Source organism: Echinops telfairi, unplaced genomic scaffold (genome assembly GCF_000313985.2).
Source record: "Echinops telfairi isolate 266 unplaced genomic scaffold, ASM31398v2 ScPeMD7_443;HRSCAF=831, whole genome shotgun sequence".
Lineage (NCBI taxonomy): Eukaryota > Metazoa > Chordata > Mammalia > Afrosoricida > Tenrecidae > Echinops > Echinops telfairi.
The window spans coordinates 84,766,288-84,785,488 of record NW_022104341.1 but is presented as its reverse complement, the minus strand read 5'-3'; the positions used below and the strand labels follow the sequence as shown (position 1 = coordinate 84,785,488).

The 19,201-nt window shown below is 55.5% G+C and overlaps 1 protein-coding gene across 3 annotated transcripts in view; it reads left to right on the top strand.

Annotated features, from left to right (window-relative positions):
• The window catches only part of KDM4A (lysine demethylase 4A), a 35,969-nt gene extending 17,648 nt beyond the window's left edge, over positions 1 to 18,321 (top strand). For 2 of the 3 annotated variants that reach the window (XM_045291895.1, XM_045291896.1), the window contains exons 12-23: positions 4,713 to 4,833; positions 7,780 to 7,961; positions 9,198 to 9,402; positions 9,847 to 9,923; positions 10,519 to 10,574; positions 11,743 to 11,851; positions 11,969 to 12,010; positions 12,140 to 12,325; positions 14,258 to 14,428; positions 17,344 to 17,463; positions 17,731 to 17,823; positions 17,950 to 18,321. In XM_045291895.1, coding sequence (XP_045147830.1) covers positions 4,713 to 4,833; positions 7,780 to 7,961; positions 9,198 to 9,402; positions 9,847 to 9,923; positions 10,519 to 10,574; positions 11,743 to 11,851; positions 11,969 to 12,010; positions 12,140 to 12,325; positions 14,258 to 14,428; positions 17,344 to 17,463; positions 17,731 to 17,823; positions 17,950 to 18,090 — 1,503 coding nt within the window. In that variant the 3' untranslated portion in view covers positions 18,091 to 18,321. The remainder of the gene's footprint in view (positions 1 to 4,712; positions 4,834 to 7,779; positions 7,962 to 9,197; positions 9,403 to 9,846; positions 9,924 to 10,518; positions 10,575 to 11,742; positions 11,852 to 11,968; positions 12,011 to 12,139; positions 12,326 to 14,257; positions 14,429 to 17,343; positions 17,464 to 17,730; positions 17,824 to 17,949) is intronic. The other variant, XM_004699497.2, reaches the window with a different exon arrangement.
• The last annotated feature ends 880 nt before the right edge of the window (positions 18,322 to 19,201 follow it).

The following is a 19,201-nucleotide window of genomic DNA, read 5'->3' as shown; positions in this document are numbered from 1 at the left end:
TGTTTCCCTCCACCCTCTTCTCTGCTGTCCATCCCCCAGGGAGGAGGCAATACTTAGATTCTTGTAATTGGTTCCCTCTTTCTACCCCACATTCCCTTCACCCTCCAGGCATTGCCCCTCTCACCACTGATCCTGAAGGAGTCATCTATACTGGATTCCCTGTATTTCCAGTTGCCATCTGTACCAGTGTACATCCTCCAGTCCAGCCAGATTTGTAAGGTAGAATTGGGATCATGATAGTGTGGGGGAGGAAACATTAAAGAACTAGAGGAAAGTTATATGTTTCATCGTTGCTACCCTGCACCCTGATTGGCTCATCTCCTCCCCACCAACCCCTCAGTAAGGGGGTGTTCAGTTGCCCACCGATGGGATGCCACATTCTTTATATAACACAGCTTCTCTTAATGATTTCCCTCAGCATATAAGTATGGTGAGAGGCTACAGCCCTGACACACACGCCTTTCCTGACGGTAAACCATGCAGTAGTCCCTTGTTCTGTATGCACAACTGCCTCTTGATGCAAGTGAGTTCCACGTGAGCACAAGGAAGTATTCTGGAATTCCCATTCTTAAGGCTATCCATAGTCTGTTAGGATCCACACAATCAAACGCCTTTGCACATCAATGAAACACAAGTAAACATCTTGGATTTTGTACCTTCAGCCAAGATCCATCCTCTGTTAGCAGTAATACAATGCCCTTGTTCCATGTCCTTTTCTGAATCGGACCTGAACGTCTGGCAGCTCCTTGTCGAGTAGACCGCTGCAACCGTTACTGAATGATTGCCAGCAAAACTCCTAGCCAAGTGATATCAGTGATCGTGCTGTCTAATTTGTATATTCTGTTGGGTCATCTCTCTTGGGAATGGATACAAATAGGGATCTCTTCCAGTCAGTTGGCCACATATTTGGTTTCCAAATTTTTTGCCATAGACAAATGAGTGTGTCCAGTGCTTCCTCATTTGAAACCTTTCAGTTGGTATTTGGTCCATTCTGGAGCCTTGTTGGCTAATGCCTTCAGGGGGGCTTGAACTTCTCCCATCAGCACCGTTGCTCTTGATCATAAACTGCCTCTTGAAACGGTGGCTGCCGACTGGTTCTTTCTGGTGCAGCGCCTCTTGTGTTTTCTTTCCATTTCATTTGACGCTTCCTGCATCTTTCAGTATTTTGCTCATAGTCTTTCAATATTGCAACTGAGGCTTGGATTTTTTTTCAGTTCTCACAGTTTCAGACGTGCCCATCCTGGTTCTTTGTCTTCTCAAGCTGCCCCTTCGAAGTGTTCCGCTCAGCCATCAGTTCAGGATAAAGTTGATAAGAGAGGTGAAGACCGTTTTGAGTGCAGGTCATGTTGAGGGTAACCTGCTTGTCGAAACTCAGGAGGAACCTGCTGGTTTGGGAGTCATCAGGGAGGTGGAATGAAAGGGCTGAGAATGGAAGACATCACTGGGTGAGTGTGCTGAGTGAAGGACAGCGTCCACATTCATGGTGGTGGGAATAAATAGTGTGTGTGTCGGGGGGGAACGGCCTCGGAAGGAGAATGAAAAGGAACAGCTAGAGTTTGGGGAACTAGGAGAGAATGACATCTCTAGAGCCCAGGGGAGGAGAGTCTGTGGGGGCGCCGCGGTGGTGTCCAGGTGAGTGTACCATGTGTTAAAAGAGCAGGGACTTGTGGAGTGGGGGGATGATTCAAGGAGAAGGGTATGAGTGGAGCCTGGAGGTCTGAGGAATTAGGACAGAGTGGGCCGTGGAGAGATGGAATAGGAGGGAATGAACCAGTTGCCCTTGGCTAGTGAAGAGAGAACCTTCTAGAAGGCAGACCTGGGGCACATTTAGCCTGCATTCTTGGTTCGTCAGCACGGTTCCCTGGGTTTGGCTCAGAAGCCCTCTCTAAATGTGGAGGGAATGAATGGAAGTCCATCTTAATGGTTTTAGTAGGAAGCTGACGTCAGAATGGATTGATTGGTTGTTTTGGGGGATTGATGAGACCTGGGGGATGGCGTGTGGCAAAAGCAAAACAGCGCAGTCTACTAGTCTAGTTGGGTGGCGGCTCTCTTCAGACGTAGTGGGGCTCCTGATGGGCTGTGCAGCCCTGCGCAGATGACACCCAGCCATAATCCGGGTCACTTCTGTTCATCTCTGTGCCGACCTATCTGTCAAGACCATTTGCAGGATGTTTTGGGAAGGACCGAGAGCAGATGTGAGACGGGGGAGCAGAGAACTCAAGCGTGTCTGGGGCAGGCAGGGACCTGGGACACCCCATATGGCCCCTCTCACTAGTCTCTTACCCAGCCCTTTCCACTGTTTACTGAGGGAATGCGCTCAGGATGGGCAGTCCAGGCTGACTTCAAGGGTGAGTGGACTTGTGGAGAGCTTCAACTACCCGACTAGGCCTGGGCACTTTGGTCCGAGGCAGCGTGGGCAGAGCACAGACTCGAGGCATGGGCGCCGTGACCCCTGTGAGGTTGGGGGTCCTGGCCCCTTGCCTGGCTGCGGAGCCGCGGCCGACCGGAGGCCAGTCTTCGCTAAGCTCCTGGTGTTCCTCTCGGTGACCCCGTCCACCTCTCTGTGTCCACTTCCGGTCCTGTGTTACCTTTCCATTGCGACTCTGACAGATGGCTAGAGGCATGTGGCTTCAGGCAGCGGTGCTGTAGCTCAGAAGCGGGTCCTGTAGTGCTGGTCCAGCAGGGTTGTCCACTGTGGTGAAGATCTGGGGGTAGAATTGGTCCCTTGTCCTTGCCAGCTGCTCCTATTTAGTCCCCTCTTCCCCTACCTTCAAGGGCAGCAAGTCAGGCCAGGTCTCTCCTCCGTGCATCACTCACACACGGCTTCTTCTCCTGCCTCCTCCCCCTCTGCGAAGGGCCCTGTGATCACATTGCTCTCGCCAGGGTAATCCAGGGTAATCTGCCTCTTTTAAGGCCGACTGATGAGCAACCTTCAGCTCCCCAGTGCGTGCCATGTCCACGTACTCCACAGGTTCCGGAGATTAGGATGTGGGCGTCTTTGGGGGACCGTTATCCTGTCAGCTCCCCCCCCTACCCCCGGCCATGCCTCCTCTTTCACAAGCTGCCTTTCCGGATGCCTTTACGGCCCTCCACGGCGCCTAACTGAAAGTGTAGTGTGGAGGCGATTGTGTCCGAAGCTCTGCTCTGCTCTCTCCCCGGGACCTCCTCTGTTCCCTTGATGTGCACTTTCCTGACCTCGGGACTGCCTGTCTAGGGCTCTCAGCTCTGAAAAGTCCCGCCCCTCCCAGTGGCGGAGTCCCTGGTCCCCTTGCCTGCCCGACTGCAGTGTTTCTGCAGCGGAGCGTCCCTGCCTCCTCTTCCTCTCTTCCCTTGACAAGCATGGGCGGCTCAGCTGAAGAACTCCGAGCAGGAGTCTGCAGTCCCGCTCCGTAAGATCTGGAATGTGATGGAGAGTCGAGCCGTTCGGGTCCGAGGGGTGGTGGGCTCAGCCCTTAGTCACACGCTGCTAAAGGAGGCTCTTGAGAGGGCTTCTTGATGTACGTTTCGAAAATCACTGGTTTCGGCTGTTCCGCTCGGCCACTTCCAATGAAAAGTGGCGATGCAGGTCTTCTTGGACGGCCGCCTTCAGCTTCCCGACACCCTCGCCCCTCTCTGGGGAAACAGCACATTTCCCGTCTCCATGCCTTGACTCCGTCCACTCCTGCTGGGCAGGCCTTGCAGGCAGTGGGCACTCAGGATCCACTTGTTGGTGGAATGAGTGAGGACTTGTGTCTGGAAGAGCGGGCTGTACCCCACCTGGAGTGCCCCAGCTTCCGGGTTGGCTGACCTGCTCAGACTGCTTTCCCTGGGACATTGCAAGCGTGGCCCTAAGTTCTGGGATTCTCTGTGGTTCCCCAGCTCAGCGTTCCTCCGCTGAAGCAGCACTGCAGGGCCGCCACTCCTCTGGAGCACTCAGGCATTGATTTGTGCCACCCTGCAGCGTGACCCTCTTCCAGGCCTCATCTCCCCATCTAATGGGCTTGGCTGACCCCGTGTCTCCCAATGTCGGCGTAACCAAGTTTTAAATGTGTTGATGAGAAACTTGACTGTAGTATAGTGAATCAGTCCTGTATATCATACGCCTAATTACCTTTGCTTTGGCATGATGTAAATGCAGTGTTAAATCAACCTTTCCCTTTGCAGCAAAGGGCAGCGTTTCGGTCATACTGCCCTCCCGCCCCCGGGGAAGCAGCGGTGAGAGGTGCACGGTACAGCAAGCTAGGCTGAGGTTCTCACAGTGTGGACAAGCTGCCCTAGTGAACTGTGCACGGCTCAGCTGGTCCCCACCCCTTCAGCCGTGTTCTTTCCCCTCACCCCTAGCTGCCCTGGCTCGTTGTCACTTGGGAACTGCCTGCCTTTTGGCCCAAGGTAAGGTGCCTGGGCTCCCTCAGATGCAGTCCCATGGCCACGGGCATAAGGACGGGAGCTGGCCTCTCCTTTAGACTCGGAGGGCATTAGGCTACAGATGGGTTTGCTCCAGGTTGTTTCTGCGACGGTCAGAAAGACAAACCTTTTGCTAGGAGATGTTAGCGTCATTGCCGCTGAGACAGCTGCTTCGGCTTTTTCCCAGGCAGGCAGGTGGATGTGTTCTGGGTCTGAGTGCCCGTTTCCTTGTGGCTCTGCCTGCCTTTCTCTCTTGCTTGGTTTTCACTGCAACCAACCAGCTGGAGTGGAGACGGGACTGATTGGATTTCTCCCGATGGTCTGCACAGGGTGCCAACGAGTACCTGTCTTCCCTGGAGGAGAACAAGAAGTCCAAGGGTCGACGCCAGCCCTTAAGCAAGCTGCCCCGCCATCACCCACTTGTGTTGCAGGAGTGCGTCAGCGACGACGGTAAGCGGTGCTTTCTCGCGCTTCTCTGCACTGGGCGTGCTCTGACAGGACAGCCGGGGCAGGCTGAGGGATCAGGGTGGGCTTGTGGCTGAACTCTTCTCCAGACACCCCAGGAAGCAGGCTGGAGTTCTTTCTTCCTTTTGCATCAGATTTGCTGGTCAGAATTCATGATGTGTTTGAGTAACTCGGGGGCTCTACCTACTAGGGTAGGGGGAGATTGCCTGGGCGTTCCTGCAGGTCTTTTATGGGCTGAGGATTCAGGAGAGCAGATTCTGCCCACGATGCCAGGCCTTGTTCCAGCTGTGCGGAACGTTGTGTCCTTGCCCTCCGGGGCAGCTGACGGGCTAGAGGGGCAGACACGTGGGTGGCTGGATGTGCAGAAGGAGCGGAGCGGTGGGTGACCAAGGATGGAGCAGCGGGGGCCTGTGCAGAGGAGCTGCAGCCAGTCCCAGTGGCTGGGCAGGGCCCGGGAGGGTAGAGGCCATGGACTGCATGTGTTGTGCCGTGTGAGGAGGCAGTGAGGACTGCCGTCAAGGCCTGTGGGGCCCACTGACGGGGGTGAAGCAGGGGCATCGTGGCACTCTGTCTTGAGGGGACCGCCTGACCTTTCTTGATGGAATCTGGGGTCCTCGGTTGGCACCTATTCGGAGGGACCAGCCTCTGGAGAAGGACACCGTGCTGGCCACGTGGAGGAGCAGCGAAGAACAAGGCCCCAGTGAGAGAAGGGTCTGCAGAGTAGACGGGAGAATGGGCTCAAACCCAGAGTCCTTGGTGAGGATGTGCAGTGAAGCTCCCCTCTGTGCGAACGTCACTTTCCCAAGAACTGGTGCGAGGCCCTTGCTGGGCACGGGCGTACGTACGCGTGCATACTTGCTGTACCTCCAGGGTGGAAGCTGTCAGCACTGAGGCCTCCCAAGTCCACCAGACTGCATCTCCCGAGAGGACGAATTTGCTCTTGTGTGTGAAGAACATAGTCACCACACCATCATGTCCCCTAATCTCAGCCTCTAGCTGTGTTTCCCTGTTTGCCCTAGAATGTGCGCGACAGGCTCTTCTGCTTTTGAAACCACTCACCCAGCTCGGGCGACACTTTGCAACTGGCTGTCTCTCTCAGTCTGGTGCGGCCCGCTCTCCCAAAACACACAACCAGCCTACAGTCTTAGAGTAAGGCACACATTCAACTGTACAGCCCAATTAGGTTGTACATATGTAAATGATAGAAAGCACCGAGTTTCCCCCTCGTCATTCCGCGTTCACAGGGAACGCCAGTTGGGTGTTTTTTGATTTTTGTGAAGGGCACAGGTGCCGGTGTGCTCGCGTTTTCTAGTTCCCAATCTCTTTATCCGTCTCCCGGTTTATCCCGGACGTTCCTGTTCCGGCCAAGATGTAGAACGTTTGTTAGAGTTCGGGTGCCTGGCTGGACCTGATTGGCTTGTGTCTGGAGGGGGTTGATTCAGTTGTCTCCCTTGCTGCATTGATGGACACTGGCCCCCACAGAGGGCGCATCCAGTGTCAGCTGCCAGATCCCTTAGATGACAGCGGACCCTGACGACAGCGTGAATTCGTGTTCATCTGCACCAAGCCAAAGTTGCAAAAACTTGGCCCAAGTCTGCACTGCTTGGACTGCTCGGGGCAGGCCTCGGGGCTCTGGGAAGAGGTGAAGCCGGGCCCAGAGGCAGCCAGGTGCAGAGCCCCGGCGGCGAGGTGGGCTGCACACGGAGCTGAAGCCTAGTGATTTGAACCCCCCCAACCACTCTGAGGCAGAAGATGGGGCTGTGTTCCCCTTAATGTTGAGTCTCGGAAACCCACAGGGGCAATTCTACTCTGTCCTACAGGGCCACTCTGAGTCCGAATTGACAGTGGCAGAGAGTCTGGCCTTGGGTCCGCCCCTCGCCGGGGGGCCAGCGTGTGGAGGTGTTTTCTCCATTTGCTTCTACTTAGTGGAGGGTGTTGACTAATGAATTCAGGCCTAAGTGAAGGTTGCCCTTGCCCACCTTTGACTTTCAGACTTAGGGTTTTCTCTTAGCTCCATGACCTTGCTTCTCCTTGGAGCCAGTGGGCTGTGCCCTTCTCTTACTAGCTTGGATGGGTGGGTCGGGCCTGGAAAAGGCATGCTTTGGTCACTCACCTCTTGTGAGTGGCTCTGGTGTCCCGTCGTTCCTGAAAGGAATTTTGTTCCCAGCGGAGTCTGCTTCCCTTGGGCAGAATATGTAAGAGATCAAATTTGCCATCTTGACCAGGGGGCCATGAAGATTTTAGACTGCAGTCTGGCTGTGTCCTGTCACCTGTTACGCGCGCGCTCACACACACACACACACACACACACACACACACACACACACATTAAAGAGGTGGGAGAGAAAAGCGCTGCCAGCTCCTTTGCTCCTTCTGCCGGACCCGTGGGTATTAAGCTCGGGGGCATGGTATATTAGTGGCTGGGCAGGGGTCGCCCTGGACAGGTGACTCTGGCCTCCCCCGGAGGCAAAGCCAGGAAGGACTGCGGAATCCTGCCCAGAAAAGCCGAAAGCTCAGTGGACTTTCCTGAGGGACTGTGACACGGCAGCTCCACCCTCACACGGCCCGGCCCGCGCATTTTGCTCTTTTGCTTCTTGTTTCCCACCCGGCAACGTTAGGGGAAAGTCCCGAGAGGCGTGGGACTTGGCCTGCTGTCACTTGGGAGGCTGCAAGGAATTGAGGTTTCTGACAAGCCACCCAGGCGGCAGGGTTTAGTGCTGGCAGCTGATAGGGGAGCAGACAGCAGGCTGGTCTCCTGGAGGGAGGAGGAGGGGCCATGGCCATTCTGGTCCATGGAAGGGCGATGTAGGATTTCCCCACCATACTATCCAGTCTATGTGTTGCCTTTGGAATCGTGACTTTGCATCAAACGTGGGCCCCGGGCGCCTGGTGGAGGCAGGTGTGGACTCACGTTTCTGCTCCCTCTTCCAGAGTTGTCCGAACAGCTGGCCCCTGAGGAGGAGGCAGAGGAGACAGAGGCCTGGGCCAAGCCCCTCAGCCAGCTATGGCAGAACCGCCCGCCAAACTTTGAGGCTGAAAAAGAATTCAATGAAGCCATGGCCCAGCAGGCCCCTCACTGTGCTGTCTGTATGATTTTTCTGACTTACCATCAGGTAAGCCTTCTCCGGCCCCTTGGTTTGCGCAGGGCCAGTATTGGGGGTAGAGGGGTGGAAGTGGGGGCTAGGTTTAATTGTGAGTACATAGCTGGCCATGGGCTATCTTGGGGGTAGGTCTTCTTTTCCTCCCTAGCCTTCTCTGCACTGTCTGTGGATTGGCCAGACTTTACCAGGGAGAGAACTTAGCTGTGGGCTTTCTATTGGAGCAGCGCTGAGGACCTGGTGTAGCTCCTCGGGGAGCCCCTGCACTCCTTTGCACTTTGCTCATCAAGCTTCCCTCTGGGCAGAGGCATCTGCTGCTCTGTGGGCACTGCTGGCAGGGGTCCTGCAGACCAAGCAGTGTGAGGCCTCCTGGTTCTAGCCGGGTCCTCATGCTTCGTCTCCTCCTTTCTCCCTCACAGCCGCAGGAGACGGGGAGGCTGGAGGAGAGGCCAGGCACTGGAAAACTGGCAGGGCTCCCCCAGCCCCCAGGGGCGCTCGGTTGGCTTCCCCACTGTGGAGCTTGCTGGTTCAGCCCTAGGAGGCCAGGAGGGCATTCACGGCATCGTGTGCCAGGTGACCAGCTCGGTCTCGGCTGGACCCTTCCCAGAGTGGCTGGTTGCCAGTCCCCTGCCATGTTGCTCAACTGGGCGGGGCCCTTGCTTTTTGTACTTTGCCAAAGAATGGCACCCCAGCCCCATGGTCTTTGGATGAGTCACTCCTATCTTTCCGCCTGACAGAAAGCCAAGCTAAGGACCCACTCGGCCTGGTCTGTGGGGAAGTGGGTGACCTGGCCGTCACCATCAGCGTCGTGAGCGGCACAGGCTTAGGGGAGGCAGCTGAGAGAAGTGCGAGGGCATGGTGTTCTTCCTGGAAGGGCTCTGACCGGGTGATTGTGCTGTACCTCAGGTGGCCCCCGAGGCCCCCCTGGGCTACATCACAGGGTGGCAACACAGGAGCCCATCACACCACCGCGCTGCTGGCATCTGGAGCGTTTTATTACCACTTGGTTTGAGAAGACTGAAATCCCAGATGCCTCTTACCTCGCTTCCTTTTTTCAGTCGTCCCCCAGGGGCCTTTGTTTGTTGCTGCTGAGAAATTGAATCTGAGTCATTAGGGGTGGCTTCAATTAGCAGCTCCAGGATAATGGTGATGCACAGGGAGCCCCGCGCTGCCGCTGTGCCACAGGAGCAGGTGGAAGGCCCGGAGCATGGTGCGTGCTCACAAAGGTGTGTGCTGCCTGTCTCTTCTCAGGTTGAGTTTGGGGGCCTGAGTCAGAACTGTGGGGCGGGGCCGGATCTAGCCCCCCAGAAGCAGAGGACCAAGCCGCTGGTCCCAGAGATGTGCTTCACCGCGACGGGCTGCAGCACGGACATCAACCTGTCCACGCCTTACCTCGAGGAGGACGGCACCAGCCTCCTGGTCTCCTGCAGGAAGTGCAGCGTCCGGGTCCACGCCAGTGAGTGCCGCTCACCAGCCTGCCCCGTCTGGAGCCTGGCCGGTGTGGGTCTTCTCACTGGAAGCCCTCGCCGCCTCTCCGTGTCCCCCCACTCTCCCCCATACCCAGATGCACAGATTGTCTCCAAGTTGTTGGGGCATTTGATGCTGATTGATTCTGGGGTTCATTGTCTTTAAGGGGACCCAGTCCCCAGGAGACCATACTTCTACCGGTGACCTCTTGGTTGCAGGAATTGGGGGGCGGGGGGGATGTGGTCAGTGATGACAGTTTCTGACCCTTTGGGTCCTGGTCACACTGTCCCCTAAACTGAGCCCTGGAAGCGCTGCCTCTAGAATTCGGGGAGTTCTGTATGATTTGGCCGCAGCTCTGTGCTGTAGTTTAAGGATGAGAGTTGCAAACCTGCATTTCGACGCTGGGTTTAGTTTGCTCCTCCGTGTCTGTTAGGTTGCTACGGGGTCCCCCCCGCCAAGGCTTCTGAAGACTGGCTGTGCTCGCGGTGCTCAGCCAATGCCCTGGAGGAGGTGAGTGAGCCCACCCTCTGACTGTCCCCATGAGACATCACATTTGCTAAGGGCCAGGCTGCTTCCCAGGGGAGGTTGTATCCCCACCGATCTCTGCTGTGTGGTGATGTCTGCATAACTTGCTGAGGCAGAGCGAGGCCGCTGCCTGGCCCCTGTGACAGGACCCTGAGCAGAGGCTGGCAGCTGCTGGCTCCACCATGTCTTAGGACCAAGTGCAGGTCCTGAGGAAGAAGCCTCAGCCGTGCCACAGCATTTGGGAGCCTGAGGACAGGGCAGCCTTCCCTGTGCACGGCCCGGAGCCCCGCAGCTTCCACAGCGGAGGCAGCCGGAGCTCTGGGGAGCCGCCAGCTGGGGCAGAGTGTCTGTGTTCCACTGCGTCCAGTGACTGTGGACACTAAACGGCGAGGACAGATACTTGGGATGCCGCTCAGCCCTGAGTGGCCTTTCTTGGGGGTGTCCTGGATCCAGGGGTGGCGGAAGTGAAACCCCCACAGAGCATGAGGCTGTATTCTCAGGCTGAGGCTCCAGTGGCCTGAAGGATTCAGGGCAGTGAAGGAGTTTGGTGGTAACCATGTCCCGTCTCTCTTCTCGCCAGGACTGCTGCTTGTGCTCCTTACGAGGAGGGGCGCTGCAGAGGGCCAATGATGACAGGTGAGGCGGTTGGAGGGTGGACTCCGAGCGCAGAGGCGCGGCTGTTCCCCTGCGTGCCCGGCAAGATCTGGGAAGCTGGGAGGTTGTCCCTCTGCAATTTAAAAGCTGGGGTGGCGAGGGAAGCCAAGCATCCCAGACTTCGTCAGCTCCTGCCCCCACTGTGAGGCACACCCTTTCTTAGAAGAATGCAGATTGGCCCCCGAGGGTCGCAGAGCACAGGTCCCAGGTGGTCAGCTGGAGCTGAGGCTAGACCCTGTCTCATACAGCTGGGCTGGGTGTACAGAGGTGGCCCATCTACTCTCCCTGGCTTGGACCTGCTGATTGAAAGAAGCATGGGTGTCCTCCAGGGAGGGAGACGGGACCCCCAACCAAGCCCACTCACTATTCCATCCAGTGAGCAGCTGGCTCTTGAGGGAATCGTTACACAGATGCGTGAGCAACTGGTGAGGGCCGATCCTGATCCGAGTGAGACACCTATGAGAACTTGTAGTGAACAGAGCGCTGTGCCTCAGAGCCCTTCTGAGGGCGCCTCCCGCCCCTTAAGGGTCCCGGGCTGCTACGGCCATTGTGTCCCGGCCCAGGATGGACGGCCGGCTCAGTTAAAGCTAGCCCCGCCCCCTTGGCTGCAGGTTTCCACCTGGCCTTGGGTTGAAGAGCGTCCCCCCCCCCCTAGTTCTCTTATCACGAGCCTCTTGCCCCAGGGTCCTAGCGTGTACTCCAGCTCTCTAAGGAGGGCCACTGAACAGAGCTGAGAGGAAGTGGGACAGACCCGGAAGAGTGAGCCTGATGTGGATTAAAGGGAGGGAGTTAGTTCATTCCTGTCCGGTGGGGGTGAAGGGGTGGCCAGGAAAGAGCTGTGGCTACAGCTCCCGGTGCCTGCAGAAAGCACTGGGTCCCGAGGGAAAGGAGGCCGCGCAGGTTCTCAGCGTTGAGTCCGTGGATCCAGTGCAGTCACCTGGCTGCAGGTTTTGAGCGAGTTGGCGGTGTCTGTAGCGTGGCCCGGCTGCCACTGCCACTGGTATCTAAGCCCTGAGCTTCCCCTCGCTGCCCTGGGAGCCTCCTGGGGTGAGTGAGCCAGTGGTCACAATGGGCTAGGGAGGAAGCATGGTAAAAGAGGCGGCCATGGCCTTCGCCCCCCTGTTTCTGAGGTTGCTACTGTCTTCGGCAGGTGGGTCCATGTCTCCTGTGCCGTGGCAATTCTTGAGGCAAGGTTTGTCAACATTGCAGAGAGAAGCCCCGTGGATGTGAGCAAAATCCCCCTGCCCCGCTTCAAACTGGTGAGTGCGGAGAGGAGAGGGCATGAAGGCTGTCTTCACCAGCCTCTGGGCGGTGGAGGGCGGGAGGGCATCTCTGCTTGGCACACAGGCCCTTCTTTACCCCTTGGCTTTGTCCAGGTTTGCGGCTGTCACCCAGTGGCTAAGATTCCTTCATTACTGGTGTGTCTGGGCCCTGGTGTGTGTTGGGGAGGAGGCTGGCTCTTGCTCGTCTTCCCGGGCAGGTGGGTGGGGAGCGGTGGAGGTGGCTGGCGCTGTCGTTCCTGGAGTAACTGCTGCCGCCCCCTGCAGAAGTGTGTCTTCTGTAAGAAGCGGAGGAAGCGAGCTGCAGGCTGCTGCGTGCAGTGCTCGCACGGCCGCTGCCCAACCGCCTTCCACGTGAGCTGTGCCCAGGCCGCTGGCGTCGTGATGCAGCCGGACGACTGGCCTTTGGTCGTCTTCATCACCTGCTTCCGGCACAAGATTCCGAATTTAGAGGTAAGGGAGGGTCGGTGTTCTCTGGATGCTGTCCACGTGGCTTGTCAGCTAGTCGTTCTCTGCTGCGTCTTGTTTTGTGGCGAGAGTGACTGAGGAGGGTTTAGAGGGCCCCCTGCTTGCTGCCTGTATGTCATGTTTGGTGGCATCATGCTGCCCAAGTCTTGGTAGGATCGTCTGTTTGCTTGCTTGACTTTGCCAGCTAACCTTCCTGAGGTCCGTGGCGCCCATGCTAACAGTGGGATTGTAGCACAGGCTCCGGGATTGTGGTCAGCTTACCAGGGTGGGCAGCCCACAGCCACAGGAGGACTCCTTAACAAGCCGGGAAGTACAGTGACAGAGGGGGCGTGGCGCTGTCCTGGGGTCGAGGGAAAGGCCTTCTCAGCTGCTGGGATACTTCTTTTCCTAGAGAAGGTGCTTTACTGAGACAGGAAATGACTGGGGAGCTTGGGAAGAGGGGAGAAGTCCTCCTCCGTGGGAGACGAAGACGCTGGCGCAGGGGGACAGCGTCATGGTTCTGTGGTGGCTGTGGGCAGCCTGGGGGCGTGGTGGGGACATGTTGGGCTGTTCACTGCAGAAGCAGTGGCCGCTCCTCGTGAGGAAGACGAGGCTTTCTGCTTATCTGTAGAGTCCCAGTCTCGGAGACCCATGGGCCGCTCTGGCCCGCCCTTCACGGGTCACCGTGAATTGGAACCGGCTTGACAGCACTGAGTTAGAGACTGCAAACCGAGAGCACAGCTGTTGCTTGCTGGTAGTTTGAGTGAATTAGGAGCGCTAGTAAAGCTTCCATTCGCTCATTGCTTCCTCCAGTGTTAGTGAGCGTTCACTACATCAGAGACGGGGGTGGTCCTGGTGGACAAGCTAGAGGAGCCCCTCTCCTCCTAGAGCAGTGGTTCTCAGCCTTCCTAAGGCCACACGACCCTTTCATGCAGTTCCTCACGTGGTGGTGACCCCCCAACCATACAATTATTTTTGCTGCTGCTTCATCCCTGTCATTTTGCTATTGTTATGAATCGGGTGCCCCCAGCTTGAGAACCGCTGCTTAGAGCATCGGCATGGTTCCTATGGCCAATCCACAGGAAACAAGTACTACGTGCACAGCGAATCCATGTGTAGGGGTAAAATGGAGAGGAGGAGGTGGCGAGGAAGGAGCAGGGCCGGTGAGTGAGAGAGCGTGCCGGTGGTGACGGGCAGCGCAGAAAGCATGCAAGGGCCCCGAGGTGCGAACACGCTGGGCATATGTCACAGAGGATGGGGAGGAAGTCGGTCTGGCGGGAGCAGAGTGCTTCAGCGGGCGGCAAGAGTGGTGGAGCTGGGGATCAGAGAGGTGGGAGCTGCTCCTCGGACCAGGGGTGGGATGGGGATGATTTAGGATATCAGAGCACCACAGTGGCTTACAGGAAGGAAGGTAGGCAGAGGTAAGCCGGGTAGGAAACTGCCAAGTGCTCTGTGGCTCTGTTTGCGCCAGGGAGCGAGTTCTGGACGAGAAGCAGCGTGATGGTGGGGCCTTTAGAGGGGTCTTGAGGGCACCCGGGACCCCTCTGTGTTTGTACGCTGCCTTGAGGATGGAGCTGGTGCAGCGGTCCACGTGGAGCAGTGCCAGGGCCCGAGGCGGCGGCTCAGTTGATCCCCTACTTGGATGTGAGCCTGTGTGCTTCACTGGGTCCTCCTCGCTCTGTTCCTGGCGACAGTAAGGGAGTCCCAGGAGCCTGGGAGTTTGGGCGGAGGCAGTGGCAGAGCAGGAGGTAGGCAGGTGTTGAATGGGCAGGGGACAATAGGACCCTGCTTTCTCTTTGAGGCCCTGGCTAGGGTGTGGATGTCTGGAAAGGGCAGTTTCAGCTCTTGTCTCGGCTTTTTACGTTTCCACTCCTCTGTTCACCTCTCTCTTGGGTGCCAGGCCCGTCCGTGTGAGTAACCGAGTCTTTTTTTCCCCAGCGCGCCAAGGGGGCCTTGCAGAGCATTACTGCGGGCCAGAAGGTCATTAGCAAGCACAAGAACGGGCGCTTCTACCAGTGTGAGGTGGTCACACTCACCACCGCGACCTTCTACGAGGTCAACTTTGATGATGGCTCCTTCAGCGACAACCTCTACCCTGAGGACATAGTGGTAATGCCTGCAGGGCTTCTGGACCAGGTCGGGGTGATGGGGGTGTCACTAGGCCTGAGAGCTCACCAGCCTTTTCTAGCCCAGGTCCCTGGAGGCAGGTGACCCTGAATAGGAGGTGCATTTGTGCTTGGTCTTTTCTTGTTAGAAAAGTGGGTGCTGCTTTTATATCCAGCTTCCTCTGGCAACGTCCCAGTGAGGAATTTGCACACCTCTCAGAAGCAGGCTTGTCTTGCGTCGTGCCTGGCCCAGTGCCACGGCGCATGCACTGAGCTCTGTGTAGTCGCCCAGTCCTTCTCCCTGCCCTCTTGGTCGATGTACGGAATCTGCCTTGAAGCCACCCCTGCCTGCTTCTGTTACCAGCACCTGAGACACTGGAGACTCTGCCTGGGGCCCAGTCCAGGGTTTCCTGGCTCAGGTTCAGAACTTAATGCAGGTTTCTCTGACACCTTTTAGACAAGTCACCAAGGTGGAAGGGTGAACTCATCCCTCTCTCCCACGCTTACACCACCGTGTTACTGCGGTCGCTAGGTGCACAAGGCGGCTGTGGGAAGGCTGGTGCAGGCAGGTGGTGCGCAGCGCAGCGAGTCCTAAGCTCTGCAGCCCCGCCTCGGTGCTTTGCGTCTTCACGTCCCTGTCCACACTGTGAAGTAGATGTGCTTTCTCTAACTTACAGACCTGCCATCCCAGGGCCCCCTTTTCGGCCGAGACATTAATGAGAGTTTTGTGTTTTGGTGGGCTTTGGCTACCATTTATTTTGCTAGAAATTAAAATGGATTAATTGATTTAAAATTATATATATATAAAATCCCTCCTGCAATAAAAATTAAGTGGGAAGAAGTACCATTTTCCTACAATTTTGCAAAAATCTCTTTATTGCCTGATTCTCGGACTCATTTAGTCTGTCATAAGGATATATATGAAGAAATTCAGATTCTCACAGATGATGGTTGAAAGCAAAAAATCTCGTCTCACAGTGGCCCTGTAGGACAGAGCTGAACTAGCTCTTTGGGTTTTTTATTTACACTTCTTTTTAAAAAAAATCATATTGGGAGCTCTTACAGATATAACATCTCATCGTTCCATCACATCAAGCAGTGTTGTACAATTGCTACCACAGTGTCCCATTTTCTTTCTTTTTTTTTTTTTTTCATTTCTTTCTTCTTGAACTCCTTGATATCAGCTCCCCCCCCAACCGGTTTGCCACATCTTACACCTTCCAATACACCCATTCACGTACAATTCTGTTTGCCCCCTGGAGTGGGGTTATACAGTCATCAATGCTATCAGCCTCACCTTCCCTCATTTCCTGTTCCCTCAGGGAACCATTACTCCTTTTACTGTATCTGAAGGGTTATCTGTCTTGGTGTTAATGATTATACTATACAAAATCCCAATGAGTGTTAGTTTTGTAAAGGTTATTTGCAGTGTGGAATTGGAAAGCGGGTCAGTGTCGTGTCTATTACATCCTGTTCCCAACTGAGAAAGGGCCTTTTACTCATTCTTGGTTTTGTAACACAATACTCTGGTCATTGAGAAAACACTGGTGCACCGATGATGCAGATCTTTTAAATGTTAGTTTACAGAAACTAATATAGATATAGCATTCCATAGTTCAATCACAAAAGGTCGCAACTTTAATGTCACCGAATCTTATCAGAAAAAGATCAAGCTTTTAAAAGTGATGCGGCTTTCAGAAGTTGAGGTTTTTGCTCACTGGCAGCAAATAACAGCAGTCGTTTTCCTTGGAGCAGGAGGCTCTCTTCAACCCCCTTCAAGACGTCTGTCAAACATAGTGCGCCCCCATCCCCCCTTTTCTCCCCCTCGCCTCCCCCCACCCCCCGATTCTCATGCAACTGGAACATCTGCTTTCTTTGCTTCAGTGTTCATGTTCCTTCTGTTAGCAGTCCCTTCCTAAACCCAGCGGACTGAAGAGTAAGTCATGAAACTCAACATCTGAGAATGGAAGTATGTGCTGCAACGTGTACTAAGATGTACCCCTCCCCCAAACCCCAGCAAGTCAAAACGTCTAAGCATAGTTCATTGCAATTTGAATATGCATAAGCCAGGGAGCCCTGGGAGTGCAGTGAGTTGGCCCATTAGCTGACGGTCAGCAGTTGGACTGGACCAGCTGTTCACTGTCCATGGGAGAAAGAGGAGGTGGTCTGCTCTGGTGAAGATTTCAGTCTAAAATGCAAACCGGCTGCCATTGACTGGACTCATAGTAACCTGGTGACAGTGGATTTAAGCCAGTGACTGACTGTTCCACAGTCTGTCTGTGTCTGTGACCCTGGCCCCCGCCACTCCCTCTCCCCCGAGTAACAACTGGTGTTTGGGGAAACAAAGCAACCAATTCAGCTCATAACTCAAACTGCTACACAGGTGCTCTCCCTCAAGGTGCCATCGCACCCCTGCCCAGACCTGTCCCTGCAAACCCTCCATCCACCCGACACACTCACACGTGACTGCTCACTACACACCTGTGCTGGGGAGACAGTGATGACCTCAGAGCAGCCTTAGAGGGCATTTGAGTACGAGTGAAAATTAAAACGTGCTTTGCCAAGCCTTAACCATTAGTGAGGTGGGTGAGCCTTAACCATTGCTGCTGACACAGAGTTGGGCACAGTTCCAGCATCGCTAGCTGAGGAGGCACGACAGGGACTCTTGAGTCAACCACCTCGTGCCTACAGTGTATTACAGCTCTGGTTTCTATCACAGAGAAGCGTCAGGACAAAGATACAGGGCAGGCTGCGCACTGGTCCCCTTTCAGCCCAGAGAAGTTTGCACTGCTGGGCCTGACTGAGCAGGCATTGGTCTTGGTTAATCCCCCAATCCTCGCCCCCTCCCCCCAAGGTGGGGTGGCAGTTACCCCCTGTACTCAAGTAAGAGCTTCCTTTGCATTCCCTTCTGCCCCTCAGAGCCAGGACTGTCTGCAGTTGGGTCCTCCTGCTGAAGGGGAAGTGGTCCAAGTGAGATGGACAGATGGCCAAGTCTACGGCGCCAAGTTTGTTGCCTCCCACCCTATTCAGATGTACCAGGTAGCCAAGGGTTGTTGCCGGGTGGGGGTATTATTTCACGTGGGGTGGGTCAGAGGCCAGGCTTTGCTCTTGAGGAACTAGTGGGTGGGCAGCGATGCTTCTGTAGGGCTCTGCCCTGCATCCGGCCTTCCCAGTGTGAATTCAGACATGACAGTCCTCTATTCAGTATCCTGAATCCTTCCTGGACTTTAGAAAATTCCCCCTGTACCGGTGGACGGACCTGGGAGACAGACAGGAATGCTAAGAAGTCTTTGCTTACTTTGGTAGGTGGAGTTTGAGGATGGCTCACAGCTTGTGGTTAAGAGAGATGATGTGTACACGCTGGATGAAGAGCTTCCCAAGAGAGTCAAGTCTAGACTGGTGAGTGTGTGCTTTCTGTGTGCCCTTCGCTCCTGCCTGGGAGGGAAGGGAACAAGGCAGGGGTGAACCTCCTTGCTTTCTTGGCGTGGTTGCCCATCCAGTCCTTATTTGTCTATTCTTCTTCAGTCGGTAGCTTCAGATATGCGCTTCAATGAGATTTTCACAGAGAAAGAGGTTAAGCAGGAAAAGAAACGACAGCGGGTTATCAACTCCCGGTACCGGGAAGACTATATCGAGCCGGCACTGTACCGGGCCATCATGGAGTAGGTGCTGCCAGCCAGGAGACTCCCCGTCATCACGGCAAGAGTACCCTGGGGTTCCACAGCACGGCAGACACTTGGACTCGCAAGTTGTCACAAGAAAGGACTGGAGCAACCACCCCAGCATCTTCTCCCCCACCCTCATCGCATTCCTCCGTAGTGACAGGACAAGCCATTCTGGGACATGTGACATCAGCCGGCTGGTCGCCAGCTAAGGGGCTAAGCACCAGAAAGCTGTAGCCGCCCCACACCGGGTCGACTGTGCTGGCTGGCCTGTGCCCCGGCTTAGGACTTAGCTTCTGACAGTCACCTGCACCGATGTGGCCGAGGTGCTGGTGCTTAGCCCAACACTTCCTTTTTTGTATTTATGTGTGTGTGTGTGTGTGTGTGAGTGTGCGTGTGTATGCCTGGTTCAGACCAGCTTTTGCCAGCCCCCGGCCTTTCCTCCCTCCTTTGCCTATGCAAGGCAAACACAATGTGAACCTCTGCCCTCAGCTGAGCTGAGTAAAGGACCCTGGGGCGTTTCTGGAGGTGGTGGGTGACATCCGTCCAGCCCAGAACTGCCTCAAGGGAGTGCTAGCTAAGCTGCAGTATTGAGGTGCTAAGGAGTTAAGGCCACCTCTTTGTCCTCCTCTGAAGGAGCCATTAGAGGGTGACATGGATGTGTCCCACATCACTCTAGCACAGCGCCCCTGTGGCACAGTATTAGAGGGTGTGGGTGTGGGTGGGGAAGGGTCTCGATGATGGAAGCAGGCAGAGCCTGATGGGTGATTGTTTTTCAACAAAAATCTGTAATCATGCAAGGGCTGGGGAGGGTTCGGATTAACTGGGGCTATTGGAGGCTAGGGCCAGCTTAGGAAATGGCCTCTGGCCTAGGGGTGGGTGGGAGCTGGTTTGGGGGAGGGGGGGCTGGGGGGCAACACTGCAGGGGTTAAACAGGTTTTTGCTCCTCATGAATTTGCTTGCCTGGGCCCAGGATTGGAGGGCTTCACACTTATACCCTATGTATCCAAGAACCAGATTTATAATACTGTCCCCTTTTTGTTACGTATGAACGCTATAAACCAAATTATTTTAAAAACCGGTGCTTCACCTTGTCCTTAGCAATAAAGTGTCTT